Source organism: Adiantum capillus-veneris, chromosome 17 (genome assembly GCF_014529385.1).
Source record: "Adiantum capillus-veneris isolate H3 chromosome 17, ASM1452938v2, whole genome shotgun sequence".
Taxonomy (NCBI): Eukaryota; Viridiplantae; Streptophyta; class Polypodiopsida; order Polypodiales; family Pteridaceae; genus Adiantum; species Adiantum capillus-veneris.
In genome coordinates, this window is record NC_140947.1 from 75,352,001 (window position 1) to 75,375,919 (window position 23,919).

Below are 23,919 nucleotides of genomic sequence, written 5' to 3' on the forward strand. Positions count from 1 at the left end.
ATTTCCCTCTTGAATAACAGGTCTTGAGTTCAACTCTCGTCGGATAGATCTTTGAGGTCTCTTGGGATAGCTTCCAACGACGTTAAAGTTCTCTTCTTCTCGGGTGTGTGAGTGTGTTAATAACAAGAGGAAATTGGTATAACCTTTCTATCACCCAAGTGTGGTAGATTGGTTATACCATTTCCCTCTTGAATAACAGGTCTTGAGTTCAACTCTTGTCGGATAGATCTTTGAGGTCTCTTGGGATAGCTTCCTACGACGTTAAAATTCTCTTCTTCTCGGGTGTGTGAGTGTGTGTGAGTGTGTTAATAACAAGAGGAAATTGGTATACCTATCACCCAAGTGTGGTAGATTGCTTATGCCATTTCCCTCTTGAATAACAGGTCTTGAGTTCAACTCTCATCGGATAGATCTTTGAGGTCTCTTGGGATAGCTTCCTACGACGTTAAAATTCTCTTCTTCTCGGGCGTGTGTGTGGGTGTGTGAGTGTGTGAGTGTGTTAATAAGAAGAGGAAGTTGGTATAACCTTTCTATCACCCAAGTGTGGTAGATTGGTTACGCCATTTCCCTCTTGAATAAGATGTCTTGAGTTCAACTCTCGTCGAATAGATCTTTGAGGTCTCTTGGGATAGCTTCCTACGCCGTTAAAATTCTCTTCTTCTCGGGTGTGTGAGTGTGTTAATAAGAAGAGGAAATTGGTATAACCTTTCTATCACCCAAGTGTGGTAGATTGGTTATGCCATTTCCCTCTTGAATAACAGGTCTTGAGTTCAACTCTCGTCATATAGATCTTTAATGTCTCTTGGGATAGCTTCCTACGATGTTAAAATTCTCTTCTCCTCCTCCTCCTCCTCCTCCTCTCTCTCTCTCTCTCTCTCTCCCCCCCCCCCCCAAAAAAGTGAAATTTGACCCTTTGCATTACATAAGAATCGACCATCAGTCCATACACAAGAAATATGGGAAAAACCCTAACATATGTACAATGAAATCATGGGGGTAAAATCCCATAAAAACCGTCACAAGAAACATCTGGGGATAAAGATACTCTAACTAGGTGGTGAAGTGTGGCTATCTGGATAGTGATCAAGTCTACACAGATTTGCCCAAAGCTTTGTCCACCTCAGGCAATGTAGCAAAAACCACAAAGTCTAGTGCTCGTTATCTGATTAATATAAAGCATCCAGCTCACAAAAGCCAAGGGCCTCTGAAACCCCTAGGCCGTGCCTCCAAAATCATCCGCATCCATTCTAACATTTCCTAACGATGTACTCCAAAGAAGGATGCGGATCTATGGCACAACCAAACTATAAGAGAGGGAGGGGGAACCCACTCGCTCTCCACCTCAAAAGCCAAGGGAAGGTACCAAGATACACATCTCTCTGACCAAACCAACTTCCCTAAGGCCTCTCTAAACTGGCTCTCAAACAAATCTGCAAACTGCCTGATATCCATAAAGTAATTGGCCTCAACCATTGTCTGCTCCTATACGGTATCATAGATAGCCTCCCTCGTCCACAAGGGCTCATCATGTGAAACCTGCACTCTAAATTTGATCAAGGGGGCTCTCTCTGGGCCGACGAAAATGTGACGTGTTCCTGATAATTGCAAGAAAAGCATGTCGACACATAGTGGTCCACTCCTCAAAGAAACATCTCGAGATCTCCATTGGATCAATCGTGAAGAACTGAGCTGGTAAGATCTCAAAAAGTAGGACATTTGTCGGAGATGGGAAGTTTGTTGAATAGTCAAAATCCTGTGCAAACTGGGAAGACTCACTCTCTTGCTCCCCCTGAACAATGCCTACTGTGAGAGACACTTGCAATTGAATCTCCAAGAGATCCAAAGTCTACTAGACCGGTCTATCTTGGGGCAACTCAGGCTACTCCTCAACTGTCATCGACTATTGATCCTCCTCTAACCCTCTGTCCAATTTCCATGGTACCTCGTCACGATCCTGGTCCGATAACCTCTCCTCCGGAGATCTGCCTATAGGTTGCTTTGCCTCTGCCAACCTCTATTTCACTACCCTTTTGTAAACAAGGATAGGTTGTGCATGTACCTATCTACATGTCTGGCTCTGTCTTTGTCTTTGTGTCTGTATCTGCTCTACATTGTGTTGTTATTGTACACTCGCTGCTGCGAACTCTACGCAGGGTCCTATTGCTGTACAGAACTCTTTTGTGGTTCTCAGGGTCGTCTCCTCCTCCAACCAATTTGTCTCTGTTGTCGCCCTCTAGCGAAATCCCTCACCAAGTGCCCCATCTCAGGACATCTAAGGCACTCGTTCGATATGCCCGTAACCACGATCCTCTGCGAGTGCAGCACCCCTTTCCACTAAAAATAATGGTATCTAGAAAGACTGTAGTAGGGATAGTAGCCACCTTCATAGATGACATAGATGTCTGGATCTCCACTGAGTGCATGAATGGTATGCCATAGATAGAACCCATCTACCTCAACATATTTGGCAATCAAAACTACGTTGGCAGCTCTGGAAAAGCTGAAAAACCTGACACTTTACTAAGGAGAGCTCGAGAGAGACGGTCCCAAAGACAGATTACACACTAGATATTGGACACCCAGAGGAGCAGCCACCATTGCAGAGCTCTACCCGCACTCATACTACAACTACTGGCATTCTCATAGACCGAGCATTGGAGCTAGGGAGATCTAGACGACCGCGATTGAGGAGAGGAGCTACACAATATCGATGGAGACTATAGCAGAGGATTCGAGCCATACTTTCTCGACGTCCAGAGTGCAGATGGGGATGGATCTCTACCATATATCCCCCCCCCCCTTCTCTCATTGTACTACACATTGTACTGGGCATCTTTTGTATCAGTTGGCACATCCATACAGTCCCAGCTTGTTGTTGTATTTTTTTGTTTCAGTTCTTTTGATTCCGAACGTGGTATCAGATTCACATGTTGTAACAACTTGGTCTCATAGGTCATATTGGCCATTTGAAGACGTTAATATATCGTTTCATCTCTCTCTCTCTCTCTCTCTCTCTCTCTCTCTCTCTCTCTCTCTCTCTCTCTCTCTCTGTGTGTGTGTGTGTGTGTGTGTGTTTGTGTGTGTGTGTGTGTGTGTGTGTGTGTGTGTTTGTGTGTGTGTGTGTGTGTGTGTGTGTGTTTTGTAAAGATCATCTCTACAAATCTAAGTACAATAGAACCTTCAAGATGTTGCAGATAGCCTAGCTCGCACAATGTGCATGGCTGTAAAAAACCAAAGGTCGATATGGAAGAATCCACCAAATGCAACTCCTCAACATGAGGTATGAGAACAATGCAGGATGAACCACTGTTGTGGAGAATAATGTCATTGAATGTGACCTCTAACAAAACTTGTTGCTGCTCCTGCGCCATTCCTTGCCCCCCTTGCTTTCCTCTTCCCCACCACCACCACCAATTTGACTCCCCCCCCCCCGACTCCCCCCCCCCTTGCCGCGCCCCGCATTCCTCAGTCGACGTATAACTCTTGAGGGATGTCCTCAGCGCATAAGTGTTTATCATCGGCATTTTCGCCTTGGTTTCTCCTTCCCCTTGTGAGGCACAGATCAAACTGGGTGGACAATGCATATAGTGTTGAGGCTCTCGAGTTCTCTCACCACACAGGAGACTTGGGGATGACTGACTTGATACAGATTTTGTGGCCGTTGGCCAAGTTTTCTGTGACACCACCAAATATAGCAGGATGTAGACACATTGTGGTACACTTTTTGGCAGACACTCAGAGTGCACCCTACTATATAAAACTCTTCGACAAACCGTGTAGCTCTACGGACTCCATGCCTTGCATGGGTATGGGTCCGACAGACACTCCAAACACGTCTTTCTCGAGGTCGCTTGGATGCGGATTATCTCACAAGGCTGTGACAACCACTATATATATTTGTTGGTTTCTTTGCCTTGATTTTTATTTAATTTTTGGGACCCTCTTCTTAAAATCACAAATGCCTAGACATTGCATGGCCAGTGTGAAACGACCATTGGCCGAGAGTTTCATCCGTAGGAGTCAAGGCCAGGCAACCACGAGATGGTTGGGCCAATCGGCACTGGGATCCGACTAGTAAAGAAGTGGCTAAGCTCAACTAAAGTCATTTAGGCCCCTTGACAGGACTTCATAAGTTGGTGGAACAAGAACAGGAATTGGATTAGCTACTTGCTAATCCCGTTTTGGTACGCACAGTTCCATTGCGAAGAAGGAATGCAAAAATGGAGAGTTTTCTCGCGTGAAAACTTGTCCGATTTACAGGGCAACTATCCCATTGCGAGCGTGATCTTCTGAGACATGCGTAGACGTGTTTTCTCTGCTCAAAATGATGTGAAACAAAAATTACAGCCTACCGTATAGCTTATGCAGGGAGGAATTTTACAGAAGCCTCAAGGTTAGGAAAGCTGCCACTTTCTTGAAAGGCAATGCGCTTACATGGTGGACGACACTGTTGATGCAAGGACAGGCACCCGCCACATGGGTATACTTCAAGCACATGTTTGCATCTGTGTGGCTGTCGAATGAATTTGAAGCCGATGTTAGACGGATTGGCACCAACTTATTGCGGCTACTTGCAAGACCCTAGAGGAGTACAATCAAAGGTTCTGTAAAGCGTTGCTCTCGGTACTTCCTACAGGTTTGTGCCATTGACAGAGTAGACAAGGAAGTATTGTTGTGGGCTGCCTAAAGGGCTCATGAACTATTGTGTAAAGAACAAAGTGGCCACCCTTACTCAACTTATGGAAGTTGCCAACATTGGCCTTGCCTTGTTGAAGGGAGAAGACAGTGGATTCCAAGGAAACCTGAAAGGGGGTCAGTCAAAGAAAAATTTAGCAAAGAGGTCCTTTGCAAAAGCGACTCCTGAAGCTTCCTAGGGGTCAAAAAATGTACTCACTTGTCTCATGGGATACGATGCGCTATTTGGCACACACACATCCTCACATCAGCTCTAGATTGAGACTGGCCGATTTCGAGTACCAGCAGGGGTGAGGATATGTCACTTATGTCACTTAGAGGCAGAGACAGAGCAGCACTACACATGTCATTACCCGGTGTACTATGAGATACGAGGCCGCTTCCACTGTCTGTTCAGAGAGGGTTTTGGACCATTTTCTAGAGTCATGAGATACGAGGATCACAGATGTCTCGGATTGTTTCTACTAGAGCTGCGCAGACTTAGGGAGAGCTTGTTGAGGACATCAGGGGCGAGACAGTCTGAGAGACAGATCACAGATTTCTTTACACCAGCCAATGGAGAGCGAGAGGAGTAGTCATTACAGCAAATCTCGGAGCCCACCCACACTAGAGGTACGTTGATTGATTGAGCCATTGAGCTAGACAAATCCAGATGCCCACGACCTCGGGGGGGTCTCCCACAATCGACGAAGGCTGCAACAAAAGGTCCAGATCACTCCAGCTCGACATGCAAGACGCCCAATCAGAGTACTGACCATGGAGGATATTGAACAGATTCGATAGCGACCGATGAGAGATTTCATTTGAACCCACAACCCCCCTCCCTCTATCTCATTTCAGTTCCGGATTAGCTTCAGATTCATTTCCTTAGTGTTTTAATGTTTTAGTTTTAGTTCTTTGTACTTTCCGTACTCAGACATGGTATCAGATTCACCAATTGTAACTTTCTGGTCTCATAGGTCATTTTGGCCTTTCGAAGACATTAATATAACATTTCATCTCTCTCTCTCTCTCTCTCTCTCTCTCTCTCTCTCTCTCTCTCTCTCTCTCTCTCTCTCTCTCTCTCTCTCTCTCTCAGAGATCCTGTCTCTTTCTACCTCGGTGGTCTCTCTTCTCCACACGTGCCTTGTTCATGTATGTGGCATTGCAGGTGTCCACTAGATCACGAACCAGTTCTTGTCTTCCTTACATCTTCCGCTGCCGCCTTTGACATGGTATCACAACCCTAGGTGACACGACCACCTTGGATGCTCGGATTTGGCTGATCCGGTGCCGTTTTGGACTTCATTGAGAGAGAAGAAGCTTGCTATTTTTCTCTGATTTTTCTTCGGTTTGGGGCTGATTTGGGTCTCTGGAGGCTATGGACTCTCCTCTACAACTTCCCCATCATCACCCTTGTTTACACCGACCTCTCTTCACCAAGAAGAACCCCATGGAGATAATAGGATGTGTAGCATTGCTGGATTTCTTTGGTCTTCCCAGATGGAGTCGTGTTGTCATGCCTTCCCACAAGGGAAGCAAGCATGCGGTTGTTGGATCCAGAGGGGGAGCTATTCATTCCCAGCTTCATCTTCAAATAGAAGTGTTTGGACAGTAGTAGGATCTTCTTCATCACTTCTGGAGCAGGTTAGGGGGCTACCTATCTTGGGGGAATTCTCAGCTTTAGCTCTGGAGTTTCCAGTGACCCTTGGTTTCCTTGCCCATTTCTTGCAGCTTTGGATGGTGTGGACAGGGAGTTAGTATCTTGGCGGATGTTTTCTTGAGCCATTTTGGTGGTTGCTTTGTCTTTTAGATTTGTGGTGTGACAGTTGCTCTTCCTAGTGCATCCGAGCAGTAGTTCCTATGCCTTGTCTTCCAGATTGATCCATGGAGACTGTACCATTCAGGACACACCTGGCGTGTTGTTTCATACAGGTGGATAGTGGTCCTTCTTGGACTAGGAACCAGTTACACTTAGATGGCATTCTTCACACTGGGGAGAGAGAGACGGTCTTCATGGTTTTCCCATATTTGATTCCAGGTTCCTCGCATATATTTCCTTTCGGATTCACCTACCTCGGGTGATCTAGTTACAAAGGTAGAGACTGTTGGAGAGTTGTGACGATTATCCATAGTTCAGGTGTTCTTCCTTCGGAGTGGGATGTGGAGCCAACATCGGAGTCACTTTCCAAGACTACTTCCTTACAGTTCTAGTGGTTCCATGTGCAGCGGACAAGATTGACAAATCTATTTGGTGGATTTCTACAACACCTTGTTCTTCTCTTGCAGAGCTTGGGTGAAGGGTCTCTCAGTATTGATGTATGATCCTTTCTCTTGGATGTTTGTTCCGGATTCACTCTGAAAGTGGGGTCATATTCTCTCGGGATGTGTTCCAGACAAAATAGCAGTTTTCACTCTCAGTCCCCATGAAGTTCCTTCAGATATAGTTTGTAGTTCATCATTGTATATGATGGTTGTGTTGTAGGTGGCAACGGAAGATGCAATGAGGACAAGACCTGGCTCGTGATCCGGTGGGTACCTGGACTCCGATCTAGAACACCTGCACTGCCAAACACATGAACAAGGCACACTTGTGGAGAAGAGAGATCACATAGGTAGAATGAGACAGGACATCTGAGAATGAGAGAGAGAGAGAGAGAGATTTGGGAAAGGCTCTCCATGCTGATAACAATTTGCTCATACAGGTGACCAAGGGTGGTCTGGCATAGAACTGACATGCCAATGGATAGACCCGAGGACACACACAATTGCGACTGCTACTGACACTGTCAACTACTCCTGCACATGAGACCATTGTCACGGTCTCCACATGGGCTGTACCGAGCTACATCTCCTCCCGACAACAGGATGGATCTGGAGAGAAAACGCTAGGAAGGGTGCCTCTTGCCCATTACATCTGCTATCCAAGGAAAGCGCTAGGGCTGGACTGCTGGGCAAGAAACCGTTGGGCTAATCCATGCCAATAACAACGGGCTGATCTGCACCAAAACGCTAGGCTGATCTGGAGGAGAAACGCTAGGCTGATCTGCACCAAAACCCCTCTGGGGCACCCAAGGGAGGGCGCTCCCCTCTGGGCACTGAATGCATACATTACAAGTGACTCCCCCCTGCTCCCTATATAGGGTCAGCCATAAACTACCCGACCCAGCCCTCAGCCCTCACGACCTTGTAAATATCGGAAAATAGGGAGAAGGGCATGAGATGCCTATGGGAGACAGAGGGAAAAATAGGGGGAGTCTGGGATAAAATATCCCAAGCCTCTAGGAGCCTATGTGACCATGGAACAAAGCCAAAACCTGAGCTAAACATGGCTAGACATGACCGGACATGAGAGTACAACCTCACACTAGCCGGGCACAGCCACAAAACAGCCCTCACTCCCTAATCTGCTCCTAGGAGATATCGAAGCTACCACCGGACGGGAATATGAACTCTAACACCCCCTCTCAGATCTGGACGAGAAACGGGTCCAAGGAGCTAGAGTGAGCAATCTGCAATTGGGGTTTCATGGACGAGGATGTATGCTACAAACTCTGCAGTGGGAAAGTATCCTGCAGTAAGTACGATCCAACTGCTACCCCTGAAAGACGTCCGGGAAGTATAATGTTGTCTGCTGCTGAAAGTAAATCCAGCTCTATCAAGAATCTCCTCAAGCCAACCGACTCACAAGTCGCACAACCAGCATCTACAGAAGGTACTGTTGCTGACCGCTCCAAGAGTATACATCCAAACTGAGGGTAAAAGGCATAAAAAAGAATGGTATCCGGATTACTTTCCAACTCTAAAGTACTCCACCCTCAAGAAAAGAGTCCGAAGTCTGCACCTCCAGTCATATACCACATGCCAAAAAAAAAAACTCCAAGCTACGACGGAAGTCCAAGGAAAGGAACAATCCGAGGCTATTATGGAACTATATGTCCGATGATGACCGCTCCAAGAGTATACATCCGAACTGAGGGTAAAAGGCATAAAAAAGAATGGTATCCGGATTACTTCATATCCCCCTCTGAAGGGAGAACACTCGAACCATGGATAAAAGTCATAACTCTCCAACAGTCTCTGCCTGTGTAATTGGATCACCAAGGATAGGTGAATCCGAAAGGAAAAAATGATAACCATACACCTGTGGAACCTGGAACCAAATTTGGGGGAAGCAAGAAGATTGTCTCCCCTCTTTGAAGAATGCTATGGCTAACTGTAACTGGTTCCTAGTCCGAGAAGGACCACTATCCACCTGCACAAAAGAGAACATGCCGGTCTAAGGATAAGGGAAGTAGGTGTGTCTTGTATGGTACAGTCTCCAAGGATCAATATGGTAGACTAGGCATAGGAACTACTGCTCAAATGCACAGGGAAGAGCAACCGTCACACCACAAATCCGAAGAACAAGGCAACCACCGAAATGGCTAAGGGAAAACATCCGCCAAGATAATAACTGCACTGTGGGCTCAAGCACACCATCCAAAACTGAAAGGAATGGGCAAGGAAAACCAAGGACTAGAAGACACCATACGTGGTACTCCGCTGAATGGAGCACCGGTAGTTGACTGAAGATAATAACCTGGAAGCCCCCTTTGAAAGAGAAGTATCCTCAAAAGTACGCCCTGAGGAAGCAAGTGACTCAACCCACGTTGGAATAGAGCAAGCACTAACACTGAAAGCTCAACAGCTAAGGCTGAGAGCTTCCCCAAAGATAGGAAGTCCCCCTCCCGCTCAATCCTAGGAAAAGAGAATAAGTACCACCAGAAAGAAATCGAGACAACGTGGAGTAAAACTGCTTCCTTTGAAAACGAATAGCAAAGCCTCAATCTCATGAAACTCGACTCAAAGAGAATCACACCATCGGTAAACTCGGATTGCGAAGAACAAGAAGACCTGAAAGGTCGTCACCTAAGGATCATGTTTGCCAAAGAAGTCGTCGGGGTCCAAAAAGACCTAGCTACTCAAGCAAACTCATTGAGATCAAACCAAATGTCCGCCATATCTCTGCATCTGTCAAGATCAAACCAGTCGTGGTACAATCTAATACAATATGCCAAACTGCATACAGACTCAAAATAGCAATATACTGCCACTGTTGTAACTTGCTTCCTTACAATCTTCATCAGAAAATTGTCCTTTGTATTTGTACTAAAGAGAGCATATCCACAACTGAATTCTGCAATCAATATCCAATACACAGCATAACTGCAATACTCAAACGGAGAGTAAAGGAACCAGCTCGGGAAACTAGCCCGTGAAGGACGCTGGGGCTGATTTGTAACATGCCAAAGAACTGGGCACAAAACTGCAAGGGAAGAACCTACTATACTAGCCAGCCGTGGACAAATCTGCTCACCTGAAGAAGGGCTGCCCCCAAGGTTGGAGATCTTCAAAGAGATGTATTGGAAGAGGCATCCAAATGTTGCTGACTGCAGGAGTAGGAACTAGATGTCCCCACTAACTGCTGACACTACATGCAAACTTGTCGTCCAAAGGATCTCGACAAATCTGCTGTCGATCATCAAGAAACACTGCCCATAAAGGGTTGTAAACCTGTCCCAAAACTAGTGTTGACTAACTGACAAGGATCGTAAACTGTCCCACAATTGACACTGACAAGCTCACAAGAGGGCAAGGAGTGACCAACTCTGTAGGGCCACACTACCACTGGGGAAAGGAGAAAACATGGAGAAAGGAAGGGTTCATACTCCAACATAACATCCTCGTATTGATGTCATTGTTGGCTAAGAGTCTGGCACCACATGCTCCACCTCTAAACCTCATCCAAGGAAGTCAAATGATCAAACAAGAAGTGGTTCTGGAGGTAGAAGTTTCCCCCTCTACCTATCAAAGCCAACTCCAACACATGCATTGGAACATGTACCTAAACTGATGCATGCCGGATAAACAAGAGTCTACTGAAGCTAAGCTGGAACTGGAACTTCCATCCATAGATGGAAAATGAAAAATCATGGACCATCCCCTGCTTTAGGTCGGGAAGAAACCCCATTTGTCATCCATAATCCACAATCTGGAACAAATGAAAAGGAATCATCAATCATAAACCTGGATAAGCTTAAGATAGAGAATTTCGACAAATTACAAGAAAGAGTAATTTGCAAAAAGAAATCTCCCAATCCAAACACAGCCATAGAAAGCTCCTCAAAAGGATGAAGAAGATCCTACTTCCGTCCAAAAGACTTCCCTTTTGAAGAAGAAGCCGGAAATAGTAGCCCCCCTCTTGATCCAACAACCGTTGCTTGCTCTCGTTGCGGGAGAGATTATTGATAATCTAGAATAACTAAGGCATTCCAGCATTGCGACACATCCTCGAGTCTCCATCGGGTTCCCTCGGTGAAGAGAGGTCGGGGTAATCAAGGGTAAAGGCGGGGAAGTCGTAGACGAAGATCCAAGGCCTCCACATACCCAAAGCTGCCCCAAATTTGGAGAAAACCAGAAAAAAACAGCGAGCTTCTTCTCTCTCAATCATGTCCAAGACCGCACCGGATCAACCATATCCGAGCACTCAGGTGGTCGTAACACCATAGAGCTGTGATACCATGTCAAAGGTGGCAGCGTAAGATGCAATGAGGACAAGACCTGGCTCGTGATCCGGTGGGTACCTCGACTCCGATCTAGAACACCTGCAATGCCAAACACATGAACAAGGCACACTTGTAGAGAAGAGAGATCACATAGGTAGAATGAGACACGACATCTGAGAATGAGAGAGAGAGAGAGAAAGAGAGAGAGAGAGAGATCTGGGAAAGGCTCTCCATGCTGATAACAATCTACTCATACAAGTGACCAAGGGTGGTCCGGCATAGAATTGACATGCCAATGGATAGATCCGAGGACACACACAACTGCGATTGCTACTGACACTGTCAACTGCTCCTGCACACGAGACCACTGTCACGGTTTCCACATGGGCTGCACTGAGCTACATCTCCTCCCGACAACAGGATGGATCTGGAGAGAAAACGCTAGGAAGGGTGCTTGCTGCCCACTGCATCTGCTACCCAAGGAAAACACTGGGCTAATCCATGCCAAAAACGCTGGGCTGATCTGCACCAAAACGCTAGGCTAATCTGGAGGAGAAACGCCAGGCTGATCTGCACCAAAACCCCTTTGGGGCACCCAAGGGAGGGCGCCCCCCTCTGGGCACTGAATGCATACATTACAAGTGACTCCCCCCCTGCTCTCTATATAGGGTCATCCATAAACTGCCCGAACCAGCCCTCAGCCCTCACGACCTAGAAACCCCTCTCTACAGTTGCAGAATGCTCACTCCATCTTCCTCGTCCGTCTTTCTTTCCAAGAACTAAGAGGGGGTTTTAGAGTTCAGGCATCTCTTTGAATCTTTCAGTCGGTGCCAATTTCTCCCAAGGACGGGTGTTATTTCCCTCTTCTCGGTGAGCTTCACATTGGCAACAGATAGAAGCTCGGAATGTCCATGGCTTTGGAGGCATTGTGAGCTCGGCACATAGAGCTCACACATCAAGGTGGCAAGGGGCTAAACTCCACAAGCCACAAGGAGTGAGATTGTTTTGTCGTTGTGCCCGACCAATATGAGGTAATTTTCTCTTATCGGGATATTCTAGCCATGTCTAGCTCAAGGTTTTGGCTCTGTTCCTTGGCCACACAAGCTCTTGTCATCGCTTTGTGACTCTCTCTCTCTCTCTCTCTCTCTCTCTCTCTCTCTCTCTCTCTCTCTCTCTCTCTCTCTCTCTCTCTCTCTCTCTCGGAAAGCCACCCTTCCAGTACTCACTGAATGCACCATCTCCCACTCTTACACAGTCCGAGATCACCAGGCTCATCCGCCAGAACTTGACTCAGCTAGACACCATGAGGACATGGATACAGCCAGCACAGGAGCTGGGCACGAAGATGACTTTCTGCAGAGAGCATCTTCTCCAACTTATGGAGGACGGTTTTGTGACGAGACCCTATACATGGACACCCACCTGTCCCATGGGATACGATGTGCTATTGGCCAGATACGCACATCTTCACACCAGCTGCGGATTAAGACTGGGAGATACAGCGGAGTACCAACAGAGGCTAGGACATGCCCCTTGTGTGACAGGGAGCCTGAGACAGAGTTGCACTACACATGCCGCTGCCCCGTCTACTACGAGATACGAGGCCGCTTCCATTGCTTGTTCAGAGAGGGTTTTGGACCACTCTCCAGAGTCATGTTTGTTCTTGCTCAAGCTGCGCAGACAAAGAGAGAGCATGATGAGAGGAGAGGCTAGCTAGTCTCAGAGACGGATCACAGATTTCTTTAGAGCAGACACTGGACAGCCGAAGGAGCTACTACCACAGCAGAGCTCACATTCGTCTCGCACCAAAGGCACACTGATCGACCGAGCAATTGAGATGGGGAGATCCAGACGCCCACGACTGCGGAGGACTACACATCATTGACGGAGGCTGCATCAGAGGATTCAGATCAGTTTGGCAAGGCATGCACGACGCCCGGTCAGACTATTGACCATGGAGGAGATTGATGAGATCCGACAGCGACCGATGCTGGATCTCCTGTGATTTAGCTATTTAGCTATCCCAGCCACTTCGCTTAGTTCACATTGAGCAGCTTAGGATTCCATAGTATTTTTATTTTATTATGTTGTTATTTTGTTACTCTGACTATCTATCAGATCCACCACATTGTAACTTTTTGGTCTCATAGGTCACTTTGGCCTTTTGAAGACGTTAACATTTCATTTCATTTCATCTCTCTCTCTCTCTCTCTCTCTCTCTCTCTCTCTCTCTCTCTCTCTCTCTCACACACACACACACACACACACATCTTGTCTATTTCTCCCTCAGTGGTCTCTCTTCTTCACAGGAGCCTTGTTCATGTATGTAGCATTGTAGGTGTTCTAGATCAAGTCGAGATGTCCACCGGATCATGAGCCTGTTCTTGTCTTCATTACATCTTCCATTGCCACCTTTGACAACATCTCCACCTATCAGTGCCACCAGATCTATTGTGGTGGTCCACGGAAGGTCCCCATATATGGACTCCATAAAGCATAGTTGATGTCGCTAACGTATCCAAGAGCCATAACTTTGTTCATGGTTCCTGGAACTGAACCTGCAAACACATCCTCTCTAATCTGCCTAGAGCAGCATAAGCTCTGGTCAATCTAGTCCCAGCTGCTCTCCTCAATGAAAACACTTGCCCATTGAAGACTATCCCGAGAGAGAGAGAGAGAGAGAGAGAGAGAGAGAGAGAGAGAGAGAGAGGATCTGTAAACTATGCCTATGAATGACCCAGCATGTAGTGTGTAGAATATGGCATTCAAAATAAACTTTGGCCTTGTGAGAAGTCATTTCTTAAATAGACTGCAAAAACACAACATGCCATCACCTTAGTATGGGGAATTCATGAGTCACACATGCACCGTAAAAACTCTCACTTGGCCTCTACACATGCATTTTCAAATCGTTCATTGATCATTATTCACCCTCCATTGTTTATTTCAGGAAGAAATACTATGCACACCCAAAATGCATCACAAACATCTGTTCTAGCAGGTTTTAGCCTGCCTTGAGCAGTATCTTGTACGATGTCCACGAAAGGAGGCTTTTGTGCACACTCCAGATGATATTTACATGTTTATTCAATATATTTTTTAATTGTAATAATCAGTATATTGCAAGGTAAAGTGCATGCAAAAAGGCATAATGCTCACACATACCTCCAAAAGGAGATTCCCAACATGAATCTTCTCCCCTGGGTCCACAAAAATGTCTGCCTTCGCACAACTTGCTCTTGATATCAATGAACGAACGTTTGGCATTTGTTTCTGTAACATTCAGAGCTTAGTCATACAGCTCAAAAACACAATCTTTATTATTGCAACCAAAAGCAATATTCAAAATAATTCTTCAACGGCTGTATAGCTGTGTCTGGATTCTGCTTGCACTTACAGTATAAAATTCTCCTAAAGTTTCATACAAGATGAACTCTCTACAAGAAGCAATAAATATAGAAAAGATGGTGGATGAAAAATTTAGCAACCTCTAGTAAAACAGAAGATCTTTTCATAGAAACTAGTGACTGCAAAAATTCTCTATTAGGAACAGAACAGTTTTGATGAGCACTTAGTCAAGCTCTGATTTCAAACCATAAAACTGAAAATGATCATAATTGGTCTGTTTGTGAGCATCATTCATTCCACTACTAGTCATTTTCCCCTTCATGGTCTGTACTTGACCATCCCAAGCCAGTTGATTAACTTTACCGGTACAAGTAGTGAATTTCCTTGGCCACAGCCTCTTAACCATGTGCTTTTTTTACTTTTTATTACCAAAAACCTCCTCAGGATGCCCACAGCCAATGCAAACTGAGGGGTGTCCACTGTAGGCCATCCAGACTCCCACTGGTGTCCCTCTGTTTGCAACCAGCAGCTGAAAAACAGTAATCCTGCAAGCTTGGAAACCAGACCAGAAATTGACCAGAAATCAGATAGAAAATCTTTAGGAAGGCCCTGGCATTGTAGCAAGAAAGTAAGTACTGTGCTCCCTATGAGAGGGGTTGCCTCTGTGCAGTATGCCGAAGTCTCAGTCACATCCACAGTTGAATACTCAGACAGCACGGTAGACACTGTAAGAAAGTCGCAGCACACCACAAGACACCTTAGGAGAACATCTAACAATGCTCAGAAAAATGAAGCAACTCACGCATTGCCACAAGACTACTACAAGACCATGACCAGAGAGTGACAACCGGCTAGTAGCACACCCTAGTCGAGATCAAGACAATGGGGGGCAGGGGCTTAAGTTGCAATGGAGAGGTGCAAACTCTAGACTTGGACTAGTACGACAGTGTAGCGAGAGTTACAACCGACTCAATGAAGATACTTCTAACTCAATGACTCATGATAATCCATACGGTACATCCCACCGAAGATATATCTGCTCAAAATATCTAAATAAGTGGTCTGGCTACAACCGTTAGCTATCACAGGATGAGGGTAAGAATGGGTGTTAGTCCACAGGTATGGGTGCCCTTCTGGTCTATCCACTGGTATACTGGTCTACACAGCTACAGCTTGGTCCCTGGTCCACCTGGCTACTCTCATACACTGGTTCACACACCTACACCATGGTACCCTAGTCACAAGGGCCATATGGCTGAATGGCCTCTAGCTGGAGCACCTTTTCAGTCCTTGCCTCTAGAATCACTCTCCAACCTTTACAGTCGTGACCCACCGCCACTTGTCACCCCTACCATGGCTATATCACTGTAGCTAGCTACAGATTGTCCACCATTGAGCCACTCACCGTCCCAGTAAGGCGTATCGAGAGGGGCTGAATGTACTCAAAACAAATTGAATCAATACAGCCAAAAGAGAAAGTACTCTGCAGAAGTGAGCTATATGCAGATGAGAGGTGGCTGTGTAGAGACACTACGAGATTGCATAGCAATTTTTTTTTCCCCACCTCTCTTTCTACACATGTGCCCTTTCTCTCTCTACGCTTGGTTGGAGTCCCGGGGTTGCAGCGAGAGCGCGAGGGAGTAGAAGGGGCAGCAGTGTGGAGCAGCAGCAGCGAGAGCAGGGGCGCGAGAGAGGGATGAAGAGAGGCTAGGCAAGGGCAGCGGGAGCAGCAGCACGGGGGGGGGTAGCGCGTGCGGGAGCAGGGAGCGGGGGGGGGGGGGGGGGGCTAGGCAGGGGGTTGGAGCAAAGAGCAAGGAGGGGGTAGCGCGAGCGGGAACAGGGAGCAGAGAGAGAGAGAGAGAGAGAGAGAGAGAGAGAGAGAGAGAGAGAGAGAGTCAAAAACTCCAGAGGGGGTAGCGCAGCGGGAGTAGGAGCAGGGGGAGGGCGTAGAGCGAGCGGGAGCAAGAGCAGGGGGAGGGGGTAGCACGTGCGGGAGCAGGGAACCGGGGGGCTAGGCAGGGGCGCGGGAGCAGGAAGGGGGTAGCGCAAGCGGGAGCAGGGACGGGGGGGGGGGGGAAGAGAGAGAGAGAGAGAGGGAGAGAGAGAGAGATGAATAGCGTAGAGAGAACACGTAGAGAGTCTCTGCCCGCGTAGAGAGAGAAAGAGAGGAAAAAAAATATTGCACGCGAGAGAGAGAGAGAGAGAGAGAGAGAGAGAGAGAGAGAGAGAGAGAGAGAGAGAGAGTCTGTGCCCGCGTAGAGAGAGAGGGAGGAAAAAAAAAACTTCTACCTCCCCCCTGCCCTTTTGCGACCTTCAATCATGAGGAAACAAAATGGCAAGGATGACCCTATGGAGGATGCAATTTAAAAATGCAAAGAAGAAATAAGCGAGTCCATCAACAAGATCAATCGCCATCTCCTAGGTACTATTAACGCACTCGATGAGCGCGTGGCGGCACAGGAAAGCACTCTATACAGCATTAGGGCAACCACCTTGCCGGACCCACCAGAGACATGCCCGGAGACATGTTCTTTCTTTACTGCCGAGAGGGTAAAGAAAGCCGTTGACAAGATGAAGACAAGGAGAGCACATGATCATGATGGGCTGGTAGCAGAGCACTTCATCCATGCCAGAGATATGCTTGCAGAGCTCCTTGCTATGATGTTTAATCGTGCCATGTATGAAGGCTTCCCTGAGACTTGGAGTATGTCTACAATTGTGCCTATTTTCAATTCAGGAGATCCCATGATTCCCGGGAATTATCGCACCATCATGGTTGGTCACACATTAGCTAGGCTGTATGCATCCGTTCTTGAGTAGGAGCTGAGTAGATGGGCAGAGCGGGAGGGCATACGAGCACCAGGGCAAGCAGGATTCACAAGAGGTTTCTCCACTATTGACCAAATTCTGACACTCATAGCTATCATTGAGAAGGGTATACACCATGGCAAGAGGATCTATTGTAGCTTTGTGGATTTCCGAAAAGCTTTCGACACAGTGCCGAGAGCCAGACTTATACGCAGACTACAGGACATGGGTGTGCCTACAGAGCTGATCTAGGGTATTCTGGCTTTATACAGGACAGTGATGAGGTGGGTACGCACTACTGAGGGAATGTCTGACATGGTCCACTCCACTATTGGAGTAAAGCAGGGATGCCCCCTATCTCCGACTCTTTTTGGGATGTATGTGGATGAGTTTTCGGACTATGTAGAGCGTCAGGGAGACAGAGAGGCTCAGCTAGCAGGGACATGGATTCCGTTGTTACTATATGCTGATGGTATTGTGTTGATTTCTAACTCTCCAAAGAGGATGCAGCGTCATTTGGATGCTTTGCATACATTTGCTCATGACAATGGATTGTCTGTCAACTTGGGGAAAACCAAGGTTATGGTGTTCAACACCACACCACAGTGGGTCAGGAGGTCAACACCCACATGTACGTATGGCCAGGAGATTGTGGAGTACACACATGCATATACTTATCTTGGGGTAGTCTTCGGTGGACCAGTGTTTTCACTGAGGAGAGCATCAGAGACTATACTCACAGACTCCATGAGGATCGTCTCATGAAATGTGTAAGGATTAGGAGGGCCCCAATTTCAGCGCCAAAGGAGTCGGTTGTGTCAGAAGCCTCAGCGATACGTTGTGGGGGAGGTTCGTCTCATGGAAAGTGCAGGGATTAGGAGGGCCCAAGTTTCAATGTGGTCGGTTCAAGGAGCTTCAGCGATGCCTTGTGCGCAGTGAAATTGATATTCTTATGCTACAGGAGCATCATCTTTATGAGAGCCGCATTAGACGATGTGGTCAAATTTAGCGTGGTCGCTATGAGACATTTTGGTCAGCTGCATTTGGATCTGGAGGTATCCAGGGAGGGGTATGTATGACTATTGCAGATTCTTGGCAGCAGGCCATTGTGGGCAGAGGTATTATTGTGCCAGGTAGAGCTCAGTAGATTACTATGCAGGTTCACGGTTGCCTCATGGGTTTCCTCAACATATATGCGCGCCCAATGTGGCAAGTGCACGAGTAGAGTTTTGGTCTCATGTTGTTGAGTCTTTGCCGCATGTAGAGCAGTGGCGTGTTGCGAGGGACTTCAACATGTTGGAGGACCCCTCTGACAGAATTGGAGGTGGCCATGCTACGGTGCATGGGGCTGAGTTGGCAGCTTTGGAGCACTTAGGCTTTGTGATGACTATGAGGGTTTTCGATGTTTGGCAACACTCGGGCTTTGTGAGTCTCCCAGACAGCTTGATTTTCTCTCGCTCTGACCGCAAGGTAGGAGCAGTGCATCTATCTCAGATAGATCGCTTCTACGCCAGTGACCACATTTGTGACATGGGGGGATCTATGTACATCCTGGTAGGGACTACTTTTTCCGGCCACACGCCAATGATTCTCACTGTGACAGACAGACAGAGGAGGGGGGGGGTGCGATGCTACGCATTCCGAAGAGGATCTTGCTGGATCCAGAGCTTAGAGAGCGAGTGGAGGCACTCTAGACAGAGAGCTTGGACAAGCAAGACACCCGTAGTAGTAGAGTGGCCTCTGGACTGACAGAGCTTAGTCGCTTCTTCCTTCAAGAGTCTGCAACTCGCTTGGCTGCAGCTCGAGAAGAGGAGAAGCGTCTTTGACGGGGCATTGTTTCCTTGCAGAGGATGCACGAGCAGCATCCACACAGTCCTTGGTTGGAGGAGCAGAAGCAGCAGGCTAGGTAGGAGTTGACTAGCATTGAGGAGCGGCGTCATGAGTTTACCTTCCATCGGCAGGCATCTTAGTGGACCCAGGTGGGTGGCAGAGTTACTAGGAAGTTCTTTGAGACAGTGGGGCCACGCCATTCGCACACGAGTGTTAATCAGGTGAGGAGACCTGACAGATCAATTGCTTCAAAGCCTGAGGATATGCATGCAGTTACTACTGACTTCTACCGCAATCTGCTGTCAACTGAGCCTCAGTCAGAGCGTCAAGATGCATGCAGAGAGCAGGTTTGGGCACAAATGCCTTGCCTTGTTACTAAGGAGATGTGAAAGAGACTTGAGCTTCCCCTCCAACTAGAGGAGCTCCATGAGGCCCTCAGAGCACTCCCCCGAGGTACTTGTCCACGTAAGGATGGTTTGACTCCTAGCTTTTTCTTGGAGTACTGGGACTTGCTTGGTTCAGATCTTTGCAACGCATTCCAGTACGTTTTGCACAATGGCAAGATGCCTGATAGCATGAGTGAGGGCTTGATCTACCTGATTCTTAAGGAGGGAGGCTCCTTGGATAAGATTCGACAGCGGGGACCCATTACCATCCACAACTCATCCTACAAAATTCTAGCAAAGGCTCTGAACTTGAGGATCCACCCACTGCTAGAGAGCATTATACATGGGACCCAGACAGGTTTTGTCAAGGAGCCTAGTGCGTCTTCACTTTTTGGGAGGCGTCTGCCCTAGCGCGTCTCTGAGTGGCTACCATCAGATTCGTATTAGGCCAAAGGATGTGCACAAGACAGCGTTCAGGACGATATTTTCTTTTCTCCAAAAAAAGATGCTTCCATTTGTTAAGAAAAACTGCCCATGGGGCTACAGGTGCATGTGCTTTTCATGCTATGTTGAACTTGCCCATACAGGTGACTTGTTCAGCTTCACAACTTGATTGAATGACAGGGATCTTCAATAAATGGAAGATACACTGAGTGTAAAGCTCATGAAGAAATCGAAGGTTATCTTTGACTTTTCTCTACTTAAAGAGAGAGAAAGGTCAAAATTACTTCCTACTGGGGATGATAAAGAATTAAAGCCAAAACTAGTCTTCTCTACACACTAATACATTTATAGTAATTGACAATTACAAAACTCAAACCTCAAAGGGCAGAATTACTTCCTGCCAGCTATGCGAAGGAATTCAAACCAATGAATATGCTGTAAATATTAAAAACCTCAAACCTTTCACAAGCACTAAGCACCTAGCTGTGTAGATTCAAAAAACCTCAGACCTTGATAAGACCAGTCCCCGTGATATGATCAGCATGAACATGGGTGTTCATGGCATAGATTAGCTTCAGTCCAAGCTGTTTTACAAGATTCAAATCTCTATCAACCGTCTGGTCCACGGGGTCAACCAGCTGCAAAACATATCTAAATTATTAACCATGAGATGAAGCATTCCTTTACCACATACATACACAGCAGATGAGAAAAGAAGAATTAAAGGAAAAAACTGTGTTCGAGGTGAGTGCGTGGGTTAAATGGTATTTGCTCACCTCTATACCAGTATAGGTTGACCTAGAGGTGCACCCAAATGCTAGAGAGGGCTTCCAGCTAATCAATATGCCATCTCATCTTAAATGGTGCAACTGAACCAAAAAGGGTCAATTGACTAATAAAAGGTCTAGGTCAACAATAATGGACCAAAAGGAAAAATATGCATGTGCACATGCATTAGTGCAATTTTGAGCCCATTTGCAGGGCCTTTAGTAGAGAGAGGAAAAGGACTCGTCCAATCAAGAAAGGGCCAACATTACTTTGGAAAATAGGTTAATAATTTCTTAGGAATATTAGCCACTTACCCATACGACGAACACTTTCTCCTTTTCACGGGGTGGAAGTGGCTTCATTTAATATAGCTTTCGTCATCATTAAAGATAAAACATGTTACAAAACTTTTGCTGGGGGTATATTTTGACAATTTTGACCTAAAAATGCATCCAGAATGCTCCAAAGCCTTAAAAACAACTACATACTTGCGTCATTCGGACATCGAGAGAGAAGGATATGGGCCAAAAAGGGTCAAAAAGCCAGAAGTGCCGAGCATAGCGATTTGGCCATTCCATTTGAAATGAAATGGCCTCTGCGCATTGATCAGCACTTTGCTTTCGAGTCTTTTTTTGCCCCCACTGGGCTTGGTTATGCATTGTTTAGTGTCCACACGTACAGTTACACAAGTTTCTAACGTAAAAGAGTCACGCATTCTTACTTGCTGACATCATTAGATTTTAACCTTTTTACACCATGTGCCATGTCAAGTTCACTTTTCAAAGTGATGGTTTGTCCTTCTCAACCTAATCCCTTTAAGGCTTCGCCTTTTGAGTGGTTTTCTATAGAGAGAAATTCCATTTCTTATAAGACCCTCCAAAAGAGCTCAAAAATTTCTTAATGCCAAGGCTAATCTGGCCATACAACCATGCCATGCAACCTAGGTTGCCACCATCTTATGATAACGTAAAGGAGTCACATATACTCACTTGCTGACGTCATTAAATTTTGATATTTTTAGACCATCTGCAGTGTCAAGTTCACTTTTCACAGTGATGGTTTGTCCTTTTCTACCAAATCCCTTCAAGGCTACACCTTTCAAGTGGTTTTCTTGAGAGAGAAATTCCATTTCTTACAAGGCCCTCCAATCTTGAAAATTAGAGAAAGAATCAAACTTCATATCAAGAAAGTTTTCTAGACAAATCATCAAGTAATGCTTAGACCATTGAGAGCCGGAAATTGAAACCGTCACCGGATGTAGCCTCTGGACAACTCACCCTGTCATCTCCGCCTCACGTGGTGTAGGGTGGACACCTCCATGTTGATGCCACCTAGCTCAGTTGTTGCAGCTAGGATGCAAGAATCCGACCAAAAAACACCAAATGCACTAGGGCGTCCTATGCGTGGTAGACTAACAATATGCATGTCTGACACTAAGAAAGGGGGAGAGAGAGAAAGATCTTTTGACGTCTATTAGTAGACAGAGAGACGGAGATAGTGGGAACCAAGAGAAGGAGACATTATCCGAGAGAGAGAGAGAGAGAGAGAGAGAGAGAGAGAGAGAGAGAGAGAGAGAGAGAGAGAGAGAGAGAGAGAGAGTGTGTGTATGTGAGAGGCTATGTAGGGCAAGTGCGTAAGTGGGGGTGTGTGTGTGTGTACGTTAGATTAGGAGGGAGAGATTATTTGGCCCCAGGCCGCCATGCTTGCGAAGAGAGAGAGAGAGAGAGAGAGAGAGAGAGAGAGAGATCTATTAACGTCCACGGGAGGCCAAACTCGACCTATGGGACAAAGATACTTCATTACATTCCACTTCGGGCATCGATAAGAAGAAAAAATCAAGAATCCACTTATGACTAGGCCTTTGTGAGAGAGAGAGAGAGAGAGAGAGAGAGAGAGAGAGAGAGAGAGAGAGAGAGAGAGAGAGCTGGTCTCTGAAAGGCCTAGTTGACAAATCAATGTACATATGTGATATATCTTCTTGTTAGAGTTCAAGCATCTCTATGGATTCGTCCAGTCCGTCCCAATTTCTCCCAGAGATAGGTGTTAGGGAGTGAGGGCTGTTTTGTGGCCGTGCCTCGCCACTGTGAGGTAGGTTTCTCATGTCGGGTTGTGTCTAGCCATGTTTAGCTCCGTCTTGGCTTGGTTCCATGGCCATGTAGCCTTCTGCACCCCCTAGGCATTTTTTCCTACTTTCCCAGGACCCTATAAGCCACTTCCTCTATTTTCCCCATTCTGGGATGTTTACCAAGTCGTGGAGTTCTTATGTCTGTGTTTTCTTCGAGGAGATGGATTGGCAGATTTGTTCTACCTTTTGCAAATGCACGTCCTCCTTGGAATTGTCGACGGAGCTACCTATCCGATAGGTAGTAGGTAGATGATTCGGTTGCACTTTTGTACCAGATTGTGGATTGTGGATGACAGAGGGGGACCTCTTCGCTTCTTGACGCAGAGGATGTTCTTTGATTTTCCATTGTCCATCTAAGGATGGAAGTTACAGTTCTAGATTCAGTTAACCCTTGTTCATACGGTATGCAACACTTCAGGTGCATGTTCCAGTGCATGTGTTGGAGTTGGCTTTGACCAACAAAGAGGGATACTTCTATCTCCAGAACCACTTATTGTTTGATCATCTGACTTCCTTGGATGAGGTTTAGAGGTGGAGCATGCGGTGCCAAACCCTTCACCAACAATCACAACAGTTCAAGGAGGCCTTGATGGAGTGTGGACCAGGGTAGTTTTCGTACATCGAACGGAACCTGTCGTTCCGTCCGGCCGGACCCATCCCGTCCCGTTCGTTCCGTCCGGTCATTTTTTTCGGCAGTTTATGACCGTTGGCAAATTTTTGACCGTTTGCAGCGTCCACTTTGTAGGCTTTTGGAGCCGTTTACGGGCAGTTTTGAAGCGAATTGCAATGCCCATGGCCCATGGGCCATTGCCATGCTTATTGCCCAATGCCCATTGCTCACATGCTCTTCCTCTAGGCTCTTCCTATTTAAGCAACCCTTCCCCTTTGTTATCCAACACAACCTACAACTACAAGCTACATTGTACAAGCTCTAGCCCTAAGCCTCTCAATGCTCTAGCCTCTCATCATCCATGTGCTTCCATTGAAG

General features: G+C 46.6%; 1 protein-coding gene across 2 annotated transcripts in view; it reads right to left on the minus strand.

Annotated features, from left to right (window-relative positions):
- The window catches only part of LOC147437497 (persulfide dioxygenase ETHE1 homolog, mitochondrial-like), a 94,827-nt gene that overhangs the window by 28,636 nt on the left and 42,272 nt on the right, over positions 1-23,919 (minus strand). Inside the window, exons 2-3 of one of the 2 annotated variants that reach the window (XM_086487017.1) lie at positions 20,548-20,676; positions 14,388-14,495 (exon numbers count right to left, since the gene is read on the minus strand). In XM_086487017.1, coding sequence (XP_086343143.1) covers positions 14,388-14,495; positions 20,548-20,676 — 237 coding nt within the window. The remainder of the gene's footprint in view (positions 1-14,387; positions 14,496-20,547; positions 20,677-23,919) is intronic. The other variant, XM_086487018.1, reaches the window with a different exon arrangement.